Source organism: Heterocephalus glaber, unplaced genomic scaffold, assembly GCF_053883595.1.
Source record: "Heterocephalus glaber isolate CG9 unplaced genomic scaffold, H.glaber_assembly_v1.0 deba00001538, whole genome shotgun sequence".
In the NCBI taxonomy this organism is placed as follows: Eukaryota; Metazoa; Chordata; class Mammalia; order Rodentia; family Bathyergidae; genus Heterocephalus; species Heterocephalus glaber.
Genome location: NW_028258333.1, coordinates 6,322,528 through 6,336,792, shown reverse-complemented (window position 1 = coordinate 6,336,792; position 14,265 = coordinate 6,322,528). Strand labels below are relative to the sequence as shown.

General features: G+C 44.0%; 1 protein-coding gene across 1 annotated transcript in view; it reads left to right on the top strand.

The window, feature by feature from the left end:
* Positions 1 to 14,265, top strand: part of LOC147824474 (unconventional myosin-X-like) — a 40,785-nt gene that overhangs the window by 15,952 nt on the left and 10,568 nt on the right. Inside the window, exons 11-13 of the mRNA XM_087189441.1 lie at positions 162 to 244; positions 1,891 to 1,999; positions 3,933 to 4,013. Coding sequence (XP_087045567.1) covers positions 162 to 244; positions 1,891 to 1,999; positions 3,933 to 4,013 — 273 coding nt within the window. The remainder of the gene's footprint in view (positions 1 to 161; positions 245 to 1,890; positions 2,000 to 3,932; positions 4,014 to 14,265) is intronic.

The following is a 14,265-nucleotide window of genomic DNA, read 5'->3' as shown; positions in this document are numbered from 1 at the left end:
TGAGACAGCATCTCACTTTGTAGTTCAGGCTGGCCTTGAACTCTCTGTGTAGCCCATACTGACCTCAAACTCCTGGTGATCCTGCTGCTTCAGCCTCCTGAGTGTGGGGATCACAGGTGTGCACTCCCACACTGGCTTCTGACTTTTATTTTTCAAACTAGGTGCAGTATGATGTCCGAGGCATCTTGGAGAAGAACAGAGACACCTTCCGCGATGACCTTCTCAACTTGCTAAGAGAAAGCCGGTACGTTGGTTCCCACGTCTTAAACAAGAATTAAAATTTGTGCAAATGTGCTTAACTCCCGGGTATAAAACAGATCGCTACAGGGCCAGGGATTTAGCTCAGTGGTTCCGGCGCCTGCCTTGCAAGCGCAAGGTCCCGAGTTCGATCCCCGGTACCAAAAAAAAACCAGATCGCTGGCATGGAAGCACTTGCTTTTGTATCTTCTCCAGGCCTTATTTCATTGATAAAGTGACTTAAAGCTATAAATTAATAATAGTAGCGGTGGCTGCCATTTAATGCAGTGCTGAAATAACAGCCAAGCCATGCGCTTTGTTGTGCAGGTGGGAGACCTGCGCCAGCCAGCAGTGGTAGCCAGTGAGTGGTGAGCTTCCTTTGATAGGTCTGCCTGGCTCAGGAATCTAAGCAGCCTGACCTGCTTTCTTTACTGCAGTCCCAGCTGTGTGCTACTTCCGGCCTTGCTTTTCTGGGATCCAAATGTCTCTTGTTAGCATAGGGACATCAACAAGATTAAACAAGTGTTAATTCAGCCAAAAATAGAAATGCATTATGCATTCACTCATGAATTAACAATTCACACCATTAGATCAGTAGTTAAGGAAAACAGGCAGGAACTTTTAATGATTAGTTTTGCTGTTTGAGATTAAACCAGGAAGCTTCCTATTCTTAGGAAGATTTTCAAAAGGGAAGGAAACAACCCTTGGCAAAAAGCTTTTGATACCGTTCAGGGCCCAGCATGAATGTGTAACAATAAAGATTTCATATCTAAGGAAGGAAGCAGCACAATTGTTCAGAAGCTCTGATGTGTTTTGAAATGTGAATACCAGGGGGCCATCCTGCCTTTTGGAAAGCTCTGAATTGGGGTGAAAGGAGCCAGGCTAACGTGTAGGCTGAGGCGCTCAGAATCTGAAGAGTTTGATCTTTAAAGTTGCTTTACCTCTGCGCCATGAAGAGTCCTCAGGTGGTAACATCATCAGCTATTTCCGTTTGTAGATGAGTTTGCAGACCTGTAAAAACACTGAAGGATGCTTTTAAAGGACCAGGACATGTTATCTGTGGGAACAATCGGGAGTTCTCAGGTTAAGAGTGATGCGTTTAAATGAAAGCATTGTGTTGGTTTTAAATAGAAGCAGTTTCGTCCTTGTCCAAGCCTAAAGATCCACAGGCCCGGGTCTGGCAGGGTGGAGCTGGGCAGGTTACTTCTGTCCTGTGTCAGCGCATCTGTGACAGAGGTGACAGGTTGCTGTCCCGGCCCACGAGGCTCTGCTGACTGCTGGCTCTGTCCTCCCTCACCTTTGTCCTCTTTGACCTTGAAGGGAACCCAGGCTTTTCTCCAAGCCTCCAAGCCCAGCCCAGCCTCGGGAACCTAGGGAGACCCTGTCTCCAGGAAGGGCTGGGGATGGAACTCGGTGCAAAGACCCTGGCACAGGCAGGATTCTGAAAGTACCCGCTTCCCACGTGACAGAAGTGGGGGCTGGTGCACGGGGCTCCCAGTGCCTGAAGCTCTTTGGCAGAAGTCGGTTTGAAGTCTTAGAAGTCGTCCTTGCTGAGCTGCTTGTAGTTAATTTCCAGTGGGAAAAGGCACCGTAATTACAGTCGTCGGGCCCCTAATAAGCGGTGTGCGGCCTCACGGCCCACTGTCCTCACAGGTTCGACTTCATCTACGACCTCTTCGAGCATGTCTCCAGCCGCAGCAGCCAGGACACCCTCAAGTGTGGCAGCAAGCTCCGGCGGCCCACAGTCAGCTCGCAGTTCAAGGTCGGTCTGCGGGTGTGCACGGCCTGGCCCTTGTGTGGTGACCCTAGAACGCAGAGGACTTGGGTGTTCACAAGGTCTAGGAGGACTTACAATTTTGTTTTCTTTTGTATCATGCTTTTAAAGGAGTGATTCTGGGTGCAGTGGTGTTTACCTGTGATCCCAGCTCCTTGGGAGGCTGAGGCAGGAGGGTCATCACAAGTTCGAGGCCATCCTGGGCTCCATAGCAAGACACTGTCCGGGACCAAGAAAGGGGGAAAGGTGCTACAGACGGAGCCCATGGGTAGAGTGCACCTAGATTCTTTGCTTAGCGTGTGCAAGGGCCTGGGTGTGATCTCAGCACTCACACAAACACACAGAATACACACAGTACATGCATGTATGTGTATTATGCACATACACACTTTTCCAAGACAGATGAAAACACAGAGACTTTTTTTGATTAAATAAGATAACTAATTTAATTCTAACTCTTTGAAATAACAGATCTTAAAGTCTGCTTTGCTGTCTGGGCTTATTCTCCCTCGTATCTAGATGTTTATGTGAAAATAGGGTGATTTCTTGCCAGATCTAGATGGGAATGTTTTTTCCCAGGCATGTTTACTGTAGCACAAATAGGAAGAGTGGCCAAGATCCTGTTTAAGCAAGATCAGTCACACTGAGTGTGGCGGCACACACCTGTGATCCCAGCACTTAGCAGGCTGAGCCAGGAGGATTGCTGTGAGTTCGAGGCCAGCCTGGGCTATATAGCAAGGCTCTGTCTCATAAATAAGTAAGCAAGGGGAAAAAAAATTTTGAGTGCTTCACCTCCCATGGAGATGTTTTGTCTCTGGGAAGTTGGTTTGCCGGGAGGGCACGGGAGTGGGCACCAGACCAGGAGGAGCCCAGAGCAGCAGGGTTTAGAAGGGGTCCATGGGGCAACACCCCACAGTGACTAAAGGGACATAAACGATGTGTTCACAGAGCACAGTGCAGGGCCATCTCTTTCCTTCTAACAGCTACAGAATGTGAGACTGTAGAGCAAATTCTAAATATCAAAGGTGAGGTTGGTGTACATTTTAAGGTTAATTTAAATGTTAAATTTCTCCTCTCTCTCTCTCTCTCTCTCTCTGTGTCTGGCACTGGAGATCAAACTCGAGGCTGCTGTGCCACTGAGCTGCATTCCCAGTCCTTTTTATTTCTTTACTTTGACACAAGGTCTCACTAAATTGTCCAGGCTGACCTCAAACTTGTAATCCTCCTGCCTCAGCCTCCCCAGTAGCTGGGATTATTGATGGGCACTACTGTGCCCAGCTCCTAACTGTTAATTAATCAGTTTATTAATTTGAGGAGTTCCTGTTATGTCTTTTAAGGTACTCTCGTATTGGGGTTATATAATGCATTAAAGTATTTCATCTTTAATAATGCATACTGAAATCTTGATGGATGAATAGGATGTCTGTCTAGCTCACTTTCTGTCTGTCTGTCTGTTTGTTCATTTGCCTTCACAGTGAGCTACACCCTCAGCCCTCTTTTATTTATTTGGAACAGGGTCTTGCTAAACTGCTAAACTGCCCAGATAGGGCTTGAATTTTCGATCCTCCTGCCTCAGCCTCCCAGAGCACTAAGATCACAGGGATGTGTCACTGCACTGGCTTATCTGAATTGAACACTGAAATGCCTTAAGGTTGCTTTGGGTTTGTACCAGTGGTTTTTATAAAATGCTACTATTTCAAAGGAAGTAATGAATGAACGGATGTTGCATGTTATGGGATAACTTCAGTTACAATGAGTTGTCATTTCTTTCATGTGGTTTTGTAGTAGGACGACATTAACGGTGAAAACCTGTTAAGTTATTCTTCTGATTGCTGTTGTTTTGTTTGTGGCCCTTACTTCTGGTTGTGCCTAGGGTGACAGAATGGGGGGCTGAACCAGCATCTGCTCTTGTCTCTGCCAGGACTCGCTGCACTCCCTGATGGCCACGCTGAGCTCCTCCAATCCCTTCTTCATCCGCTGCATCAAGCCGAACATGCAGAAGGTGAGGCTGCTGGCCCTCTCGGGCCTGGCTCTGTCCCGCGGACACGGCCAGGCTGGGGCTCCCAGTTGTTGCTCAGCGTTCTTTCACGCAGATGGTTGGAAACCGTGAGAGGGGAGCGTGACCTTGCCTTACGTGGACAATCCTGCCATCCTCTGCACCTGGGCCTCTGCTTCTGAACATGCCATTGGGCTCTAGGGAAACCCAGCCTAAAAGGCAGCAGCGCGACACTGTTGCATTGTTCTTTAGGGTTAGGGGTGGCACTCTGGCATCGAGCGTCAAAGTGCGGCATAACTGGAAAAAATACTGGGTGTGTTTTTTTGGTTGTTGTTGATTTATTGATTGTTTGGGGGTTTTTTGTGCTGGGAATTGGACCTTTTGTACTAGGGACTCGGGACTTTGTGCTTTCACGGCAGGTGCGGTGCCACTGAGCTAAATCCACAGCCCTTTAATTTTATTTTGTGACAGGGTCTTGTTAAGTTGCCCACGCTGGGTTTGAACTTGGGATGCTCCTCCCTCGGCCCCCAGAGTGCTGGGATTATGCCTGGCTTGCTTTATTGTTAAACATGGCTAAGAGGCTTTAATTCATTAATTGTAACTGATTAGAAGATACCTCCAAGGTTGTCTTAATGGCTGTGTGATTTTTAATGTCCTAATTCAGTTAGAAACAACATGAGCTTGAAAGATGAGCCACCTAAATAAACAAACAAAAACAGACACTTAGATAACTGCAGCCCAGGATGGAAGGAACACCTTGCCCTGAAGTGTTGTTAATGAATGAATTTGGATGTCGTACTGTCAAGAACCCCCTCATGCTAAAGCACTAGAAGCTTCCTTCATAAGGAAGAAGATGAGAAAGCAGACTGGAACTTTGCCTGTGAGACCTGAGCTGTAGTCTGGAACTTTGCTGACGCTGGATCTTACTTTTTTTATTAGTACATGTTTGCCGTGCATGATGATCCCATTCATGGGGAATTGGCACCTGTACATAATGTATCTTAACTCTTCTTTTTTCCCCTTTCCTTTCCCTCCCTTCAAACCGTTTTTTCCCCCTTACAAAAGCTCTGTTTCCATTTCTCTGCTTCCATTCTTTTTTTTTAAACGCCTTTTCCTTTTTTCCCTTGCTCCTCCCTCATTCCCCTTCCTATTTTAACATGTTCTTCCTACTTCGGTCATCTGTCCTCCACACATAAGCTTGTGTGTCCAAATATAAGCAATAGATACACACCCATGTTTATAGCAGCACAACTCATGAAACAGCCCATATGTCCATCAGCAGATGAATGGATAAAGAAAATGTGTTTATATTTAATGGAGTACGACTCTGCCATAAAGAAGGATAAACGAGACGTTTTTAGGTAAATGGATGCATCTTTTAAGACCAGAATTTTAGATCTTTCTTTTATATTAAGAGTTGCCTTTAAGTTAATATTATGTTGATTCCTCAGTTATAGATCCCCTGTGTCTTTATAATAACCACACTATTGAATTCTTTTCTTTTAGAGGCTCAATTGGGCATCTCTTTAGTAGTGAGTAATTTAGTTTATTACCTTCATGTGAGGTCTAAGGGAAGAACTTGGGCATCTAGCCTGACTCAGTGATAATACACTTGTAATCCCAGCCCTTTGGGAGGCTGAGGCAGGAGGATTGTCTCACCTGAGCAACTTGTAGCTGTAGCTTGATGGTAGAGAGCCCCAGGGTTTGATTCCCAGTCCCAGGGAAAAAAGAAAAAGAACTTCGCGTTTGTATGACATAAAGCAACCAAAACTGGTTTTGTAGACAAGATCTATAATGACTTAATGTCCAGCGTTCTGGTGTTTTAAAAAGACACCACCTGGGCCCGGGATTTAGCTCAGTGGTTCTGCCGCCTGCCCTGCAAGCGGAAGGATCTGAGTTCGATCCCCGGTACCAAAAAATAAAAATAAATAAAAAGACACCACCTTCCATGGTTCAGATATTTATTAAAATGTTACAGGTTACCAAAGCAGATGGCAACATGAGCAATACTTAGCCATTTTGGACAAAATGTAGAAAATTGGCAGTGAGAACGCGGCTTCCTCCTTGTGGCGTGTGTCCTGTGAGCCGGTTCACATTCACCTTGCTGCTCCTGTCAGCCCGCCGGGCAGTTTGTCCGAAACAGCCTTGGGCTTTGCGTGTTCAGAGTGGCTGGCTTAGTCTCTTGTCAGAGTCTTTCTCCGTGTCACCGGAAGGCTGATAGTGCCTCCTTCATCTGGGCACTCATGTCTCTTCCTCAGTGGAAGCCTGGGCTGGAGTGCATCTTCCAGGTGAGCTCTGAGGCGCCGTGGGGCCTTGCAGAGCCACCACCGCCTCCGACTCCTGGTCAGAACTCGCCCTGGCCCTGCGGCTCTAAAAACAGAAACTGCAATCTGAAAAACCCAGTCTTCTGTCTTTGTTTTTGGTCCTTGGTTGGTTCTTGGATTAGCACTTATCTGGTTCCCTGAAAACACTGGGCTTTCCCTGCTTGTTGGCTGAGGAATTTGTCTCAAGAGTCCCCACTGGGCCAGGCACTGTGGCCCTTGGCTATAGTTGCAACCCCTTGGGAGGCAGAGGCAGGAGAATCACCACTAACTCAAGGCCAGCCTGGGCTAAATAGCGAGACCCCGTCTCCAAAACAAAAAACAAAACAAAAAGTCCACATTTGGAGTTTCTGACACATTTCTTTAGTCCAGAGATCAGTTGTAGAAAGTTCGCCGCACCATTCCTGCCTTCCCCGTGTCTGGTGTGGTGTACACTTCCACTTTCCTCTTGCCTCCTGTAACCAAAAGAGACAAAAGTTGCAGCTGTGACGTCAGCAGCCTAGAAGAGTGTGGCATCAGAACAACTGAAGCAGCGGCTTTTGTGCTTTCAGGGCTGTGTGCAGTGGACACAGTGACTCGGACATCCAGGCCTGGACAGTAGGCTGCCTCCTGGCCAGTGTTGGAACCTCAAAATAGGCATTTGGGCCTAAAATAATCCGGGAATCCTCTGTGGGGTTTTGTTAGTTGTGTACTCACGATGTAGCCCAGGCTAGCCCCAAACTCATAGCAGTCCTGTCTCAACCTGCTGAGTGCAGCGGTTGTTTGTGTGTACCACCATGCCTGGCGGTAGTTGTTGGGTTTTTTGTTTTTGTTTTTGTTTTATTTCGTTTGGTGTGTTTTGAAATATCTGGAGAGAAGGAGACTCTAGTGAACTGTTGAAACACACGCTTCAGTTCAGCTTTTAACATCATGTGGCCTTTTCGTAAACATTCCCCACTAATCCAGGGCATCGTGTCACACACATGTCATGGGCTCGCTGGGAAAACCTCTTGGCGCCAAGTGATGGGGGATACAAGCCTCACCTCTGACAGGAGTCCGGGTGCTGTGGAGATGGAATCCTCTTCCCAGAGTTCTCTGAGAGTTCACAGAGAGGAGACTTCTCCATCAGGTGACTTTGGGTTGGCAATGTGACCTTAGAGCTTTTCTCAGCTATGACTTGCTATCAGGCAGTGGCAGAGCTGACCCACAGGGCCCAGGGCACCACTCGAGTATCGGCCCCAGGAATCCTGCATTCTTGCTGCTTGGTCTCATCAGAATCTCCCCAAGGGCCTCTAGGCATGTGATCTCTCCCCGCCTGCCTGTCCACTATTTTAGCAAATAAGTTCTAGTTAGAAAAGTCTCTCATTAACATGCTTCAGAAAACCCTTGGGGAGGTTCAGAATTAAAGGTGGGAACAGACTGATAGGTATCAGGAAGCCTCCCGGTGTGGGAACAGGAGAATAATGAAGTTCCACACCTCAGAAGCCGGGAGGCCCAGCCTGCTGGTCCATCAAGGCCACCTCTGGGCCCCTACCAGGTGCTGTCCCTGCTACTGTGTGGAAGTGTGTGTCGAGGACTCAGAGGCGAAGAGGGAGACATCCTGCACTGAGGTCAGCCCGATCTCCCAGGGCTGGGCTGTGGAGGAGGCCTTCACACAGCCCTCACATGGAGGAAGTTTGTCCCCAGGAAGAGCAGCTCAGACCACAGTCCCAGTGCTGGAAGACAGGTGATCATGCCCCAGAACCAAGCCTGAGAGATAGAGCCCTGCGTGGGCCTTGTCCACTGAAGGCCTTGAGGCGTCCTGTCCCCTGGCCTGAGCCAGGAGCCCATGAAAACCATCTCTGTCTTTCAGGAGACTTGGGAGCACATCGGTGTCGGGGTAAAAAGTTCTGATAATAACACGGCATGAGTCCTCCCTTGACTTTCTAGTCCTGTTTTATTTTTATATCTTTCTATTTCCTTTTATTCAAGTTCAGGCTTTTTAGATTTTTTTTATCAATGCCTTTTAGTTTACAGATGAAGGAGTTTCGTTCTGGAGGATTCACGTGTGCATCTGACACACGTGGATGCTCGCCGCTAAGCTACACTCCCGGCCCTGGCACATACTTGGGTGTCTGGACTTGGCGGGAGTAGTTCCCAAAGTCTGTCCCTAGCTTGTGAAGGTGGCATGAAAAGCTGTGAGGAGACTCACTCCCACCCGGGCCCCGCAATGTTGGCGTACCTCCTAGTGTGCAGGTGTCTATAAATCCCGAGCACTAATAAATACATTTTCCTCCTCCAGCAAACAGCCTGTGAGCCTAATTGGTCTCTGAATTTTTATTCAGACATCGGCACTGGGTGCTGGGCTTCCTCAGGGCTCAGACGGAGGAAGAACTGAGTTTCATAGACCAGGCTTTACTTTTTATTGTGTCCTTTCACTTCACAGAGATCCTCCTGCCTCAGCCTCCAGAGTGCTGGGATTACAAGCATGCGCCGCCACGCCCAACATCTTTCTATTTTCTGATATCCACTTTAGTCTCCTTTTTCAGGGTACTATACTTTTCGTTGTAGAGGCCTTTCACTTCCATGGTTAGATTAATTCCTAAGTATTTTGTTTCATGATGCTATTATGAAAGGTATTTTTTTTTCATTAATTTTTCAGTGAGTTTGTTCTTGTTGTACAGAGACCCTATTGATTTGGGTTTTTTGTGTTTTGTTTTTTTGGGGTTTTTTTTTTGGTACCGGGGATCGAACTGAGGTCCTTGTGCTTGCACAGCAGGTGGCAGAACCACTGAGCTAAATCCCCGGCCCGAGATGCTATTAATTTTTGAGTATGGACTGTATCCTGCTACACTAATGAACTTGGTTAGTAGTTCTAGAAGTCTTTCAGTGGAGTTTTGGGGGACTTATATGTAGAGGATCATGTCATCAGCAAGTAATTATAATTTAACTTCTTACTTCCCTATTTATATCCCTTTTCTTTCTTTCTCTAATTGCTCTAGTGAATGTTTTGAAAACTGTACGGAAGAGGAGTGGTGATAGTGGACATCCTTGTCTTGTTTCTGACTTCAGAGTGAAAGCTTTCAGCTTTTCTCCATTTAGTATGACGTTGGCCATTAGTCTGTCATAGGTGGCTTTCATCAGATTGAGAAAAGGCCTTCTGTTCCTATTCTCTTCAAGGTTTTTATCATAAATGGTTGTTCATTTTGTCAGATGCATTTTCTACATCTGTTGAGATGATTGTGTGATTTTTGTCCTTGCTTCTGTTTATATGATGTATTACATTTATTGATTTGCGTATGTTGAACCATCCCTGTATCCCTGGAATGAATCCTGCTTGGTTGTGATATATGATCTTTTCGATGATTTGCTGCATTTTATTTGTCAGTATCTTATTATGGATTTTTGTATCTATGTTCATTAATGAGATTGGCCTATAGTTCTCTTTTTTTGGTTGAATCCTTTTCTGGTTTTGGGATAGGGTAATGCTTACTTCCAGGAATGACTGGGGGTACTGCTTTCCTTTTGAATTTATTATAGAGTTTGGGGAGTAGTGGCATCAGATCTTCTCTAAAGTTCTTGTAGAATTTGATAGTGAATCCGCCAGGACCTGGGCTTTTCTTAGTTGGTAGGTTTTTTTTTTTTTTATTACTTCTTTAATTTCAGTGACTGATATTGGCTTATTCAGGATTTTTATATCTTCTTGGTTCAGCTTTGGTTGTTCATATGTACCTAGAAACATCCATTTCTTCTGAGTTTTCTATTTTATTAGAGTACAGATTCTCGAAGTGATTACCAATAATCCTCTGGATTTTGGCAGAATCCCTTGTGATTTTGCCTTTTTCATTTCTAATTGCATGGATTTGGGTCATTTCTTCCTTGTTTTGGTAAGATTGGCTAAGGGTTTGTCTATTTTGTTTAATCTTTCAAAGAACCAGCTCTTTGATTCATTAATTCTTTGTTGTTTCTTTTTAGTCTCAATTTCACTGATTTCTGCCGTGTTATTTATAATTTCCTTCCTTGTATAAGCTTTATTTGGATTGTTCTTGTTTTTCTAGGACCATTAGGCTATTTATTTGAGCTTGTTCTGTTTGTCTGATGTAGGAATTCACTACTCTACTGACATTATCATTTGATTATAGAAACTATCACATTTTTTCTTTAATTTCATCTGTGACCCATTGGATTATTCAAGAGGGCATTATTTAACTCCATCTGTTAGCATAGTTTTATGGTGCCTTTTGCCATTGATTTTTAGTTTCATTGTACTATGGTCTGATAATATGCATGGGATAATTTTGATTCTTTTGGATTTATTTAAGCATGCATTATGGGCTAGTATGTGGTCTTATTTTGGAGAAAGTCCCATATGCTGCCAAGAAGAATGTGTATTCTGCTGTTGTTGGATGGAACATTCTACAGACATCTGTTACATAAGTCCATCTGTTAGAAGGTTTGGGTCAACTTTGATATTTCTTTGTTAATTTTTTTTGTCTAGTTTGTTCATTTGCGACAGTGGGGTATTGAGGTCCCCTGTTACCATTGTATTGGTGTTTATCTGATTTTTTGTGTGCATTGGTGTTTGTTTTACAAAGTTGGGTGTGCCAGTGTTTAGTGAATATATATTTATAATTGTTAACTCTTCCTGTAGACTTATTTCCTTAACCAATATGCTGTGACCTTTTTTGTCTCTCCTGATCACTCTTAGTTTGAAATTCACTTTGTCTGAAATTAGGAATAGCAACCCCTGCTTTTTTCCGGGTTCATGTTGCATGGGATATTGTTTTCCATCCTTTGATTTTTTTAAAAATCTGTAAGTATTTTTTTTTTGGTACTGGGGATCAAACTCAGGACCTTGTACTTGCAAGGCAGGCGCAGTGGCACTGAGCTAAATCCCCAGCCCTCTTAAGTATCTTTTTGAATTAAATTGTTTCTTGTACACCACATATTGTTGGGGTTTTTTTCTGATCCGTTGTGCCAATCTGTGTCTTTTGATTGGGGGATTGAGCCATGCACATGGAGAGTTACTACTGAGATGTATTGACTTATCCCTGTCATTACATTATTTTCCTGTTGCTAATTTCCCCCCTTCTGCTTAAGCCCTTACCCCTCTAGGTGTGTTCATTCATTTTTTACTTAATTGACATTGCTAGTTTCATTGTCTTTTTCTAGGATATTTTTGAGAATTTTTTGTAGTGCTAGTTTGTTGGTCGTGAATTTTCTTGTCATGGAAATATACCGTATTTCTCCATCAATTTTAAAGAAAAATTTTGCAGGATACATAAGTTGGAGTTGGAAGTTGTTATCTTTAAGGCCTTGAAACATTTCATTCCAACCCCACTTGGGCTTTAAGGTTTGTGTAGAGAAGTCTGCTGTGATTCTCATGGGATTACCTTTGTATGTGAATCATTGTCATTCTCTTAACAGCTTTTAAGATTGTGTCCCCGTGACATACCTTTGGAACTTTTGAGTGTACAAGGTTCTCTTTTGGTCATGGCTATTTGGGATTCTGCATGCCTCCCATATCTGTATGTTTGTTTGTTTCCTTATATTTGGGGTGTTTTCTGCCCTTATTTCTGTGAACAGGTTTTTTACACCGTTTTTATTGTCTTCTAATTTTTCACTTATTCCAGTTAGATTAGTTTCTTGCGTCATCTAGCAGTTATTGGATTGATTTTTCATGTTCTCTTGTTGTTTTTAAGGTGTCTTTGAGGAGTTGGCCTTTGAAGGCATCATTGTCTTCTAGTTCTGAAATTTTGTTCTCACCTTGGTTGGTTCTGCTGCCCATACTTTCAGTATAATTTTTAATCTCCTAAATTTCTGATTGAAATTTTTTCATGGACTCTAATTCTTTGGTAAACTGGTCATTCGTGTTTTGTATCATTTTGTTCAACTCATGAAGCTTTTTCTTTTTCCCCAGTACTGGGGATCGAACTCAGGACCTTGTGCTTTCAAGGCAGGCACAGCGCCACTGAGCTACATCCCCAGCCCTGCATGTAGCTTTTTCGTAGTGTCTTCTGAGGGCTCTGCATCTTTTTAGTTATTACTTCTATTATCTCTTTAGTTATATCTTGTCTAATCCTGCTGAGAATCTCTTTGAGCTGTGTTCTGACCTCTTCTGCTATGCTTTCAAGTAATTTATGTGTGTGGCTTATACTGTTCTGCCGCTTATTGCCCCCTGGATTAGCTTCAGAGGAGCTGGCAGTTTTGTCTTCCCTTCTCTGGGAATGTTCTCTAGTATTCTTAATGTCACAAAGGCAATCAGAGTGTTAGCTTACAGAGAAATAGCAACAATTATGTGACCCTGTTAACATCAAGTCAATCAGCTACAGTGGTATTACCCAGGACAAATTAGGTATTAACATAACAAAAGAACCAATTATGTACCACCCTTAATCCCAGAGAAGAAATCAGCAATTATGATGTAAACATTTAAGGCAACCTAGGTATTGACTCACAGCTAAGGTGTACTAAATGCAAAAGCTGTATCTCTGCCAATGGTAGGAAAGAATTCAACAGTAATTTTACAGAGTTAAGTGTCAAGATTAATAAAGCTTTACAGTTACCCTATTAAAGATTTAGGGTTTGAGAACGAGTGGGGATGCAAAAGGAAAACTTTGAAACCTCAAACTACCATATGAGAAGGAGGAGAAAGACAAATGTTACAAAGGATCTTATAGGGGAATAGAAGGATGTCTATAGAATTAGGTAGAGTTAAGACAAAAAAAACTGGCAAGAAATAGAAGATAAAAGAGAGAGAAAAGAAATTATATAGAGAATAAAAATAAGACAGAAATAAGGGGAGAAAATTTAAAATAGAGAAGTCGAAAAAATAGAGAAATAAAAGAAGTAAAGAAATTAGAAGTAAGGCTTAAGGACAAAGGAAGATAACCCAAACCCCAGGAAACTCGTGAAGAGAACAAAACAAAAAAACTAAAACCAATGCTCACACTCACAACAAACAAACAACAACAACAAAACCAACCAAATATACAAAAGAACCAAAAGCAAACAAAAAAATTACAAGAGGGTTTCTCTGTGTTTTTGATCCTGTGGTATATTCTGGGGTCCAGTTTTGGGGCAGTGTCCAATTCAAGATGTGTCCCTGCTCTTGCTGATAGACAAAGAATACTGAGAGCCCATAACCATGCTGAATATAGTCACCAAAAATGAGGCAATAGGATTAAGGTGGGGAGCTGATCATGGGGGTTTCAAATCCATGGGATTCAGGCTGATCCTGGCCTCTGGTCATGGGAGTGGGGTGTGAGTCCTTCAGCTTAGAACTCTCTTGAGTGTCTCTTGCTGAGCTGACCACAAATGTATCCTGTGGTTTTCCCTCACCCAGTCACTGTGGGAGTTTAACACAGGGGACCCCTGAGATGAAGCCAACCCATGGCTGCTCTGAGCCCCAGGTTCAGGTGGCCCCTCTTGGAATAGCACTCTCTCTAGGGGATATGGCAGGTTCTTGGGCTGGAGTCACTCACCAGCTAGTGTAGCACACAGCATCCGCCAGGTCCGTTCCACCACTGTGCTTCTCTCTGAAGGCCTCTGGAGTCCCAACTCTCCCTGTACCTCTAGATTCACTCCTCCTTTCTCAGGCACCACAAGCCAGGAGCCAGGGAGAAAGTGCAAACTGGCCCCCTCCTTTTCCCACATTGTGATCTGTGTCTTCACTTTGTAGGCTCCAATTTCCCCCTTCAGATCCTTCCTGGGTGCCAGGGATCCACCTCCCTCCTTCTTTTCTTTCCCAAGTTGTAATTCTCCAGTATCTGGATTCCAGATCTTGGAGAGACTGATTTGTTGCTGCTTACAGCTCCGCCATCTTCCTAGAAGTCCTAAGCAGCTGTTTGTTTCTTTTTTTTTTTTTCTAAAAAATTTCCCATAGTCTTTGACATTGTTATGAGATGAATGTTTTTATTTCATTGTTTTGTTTTTATTTTGTGGTACTGGGGACTGAACCCAGGGCCTTTTCACTGACC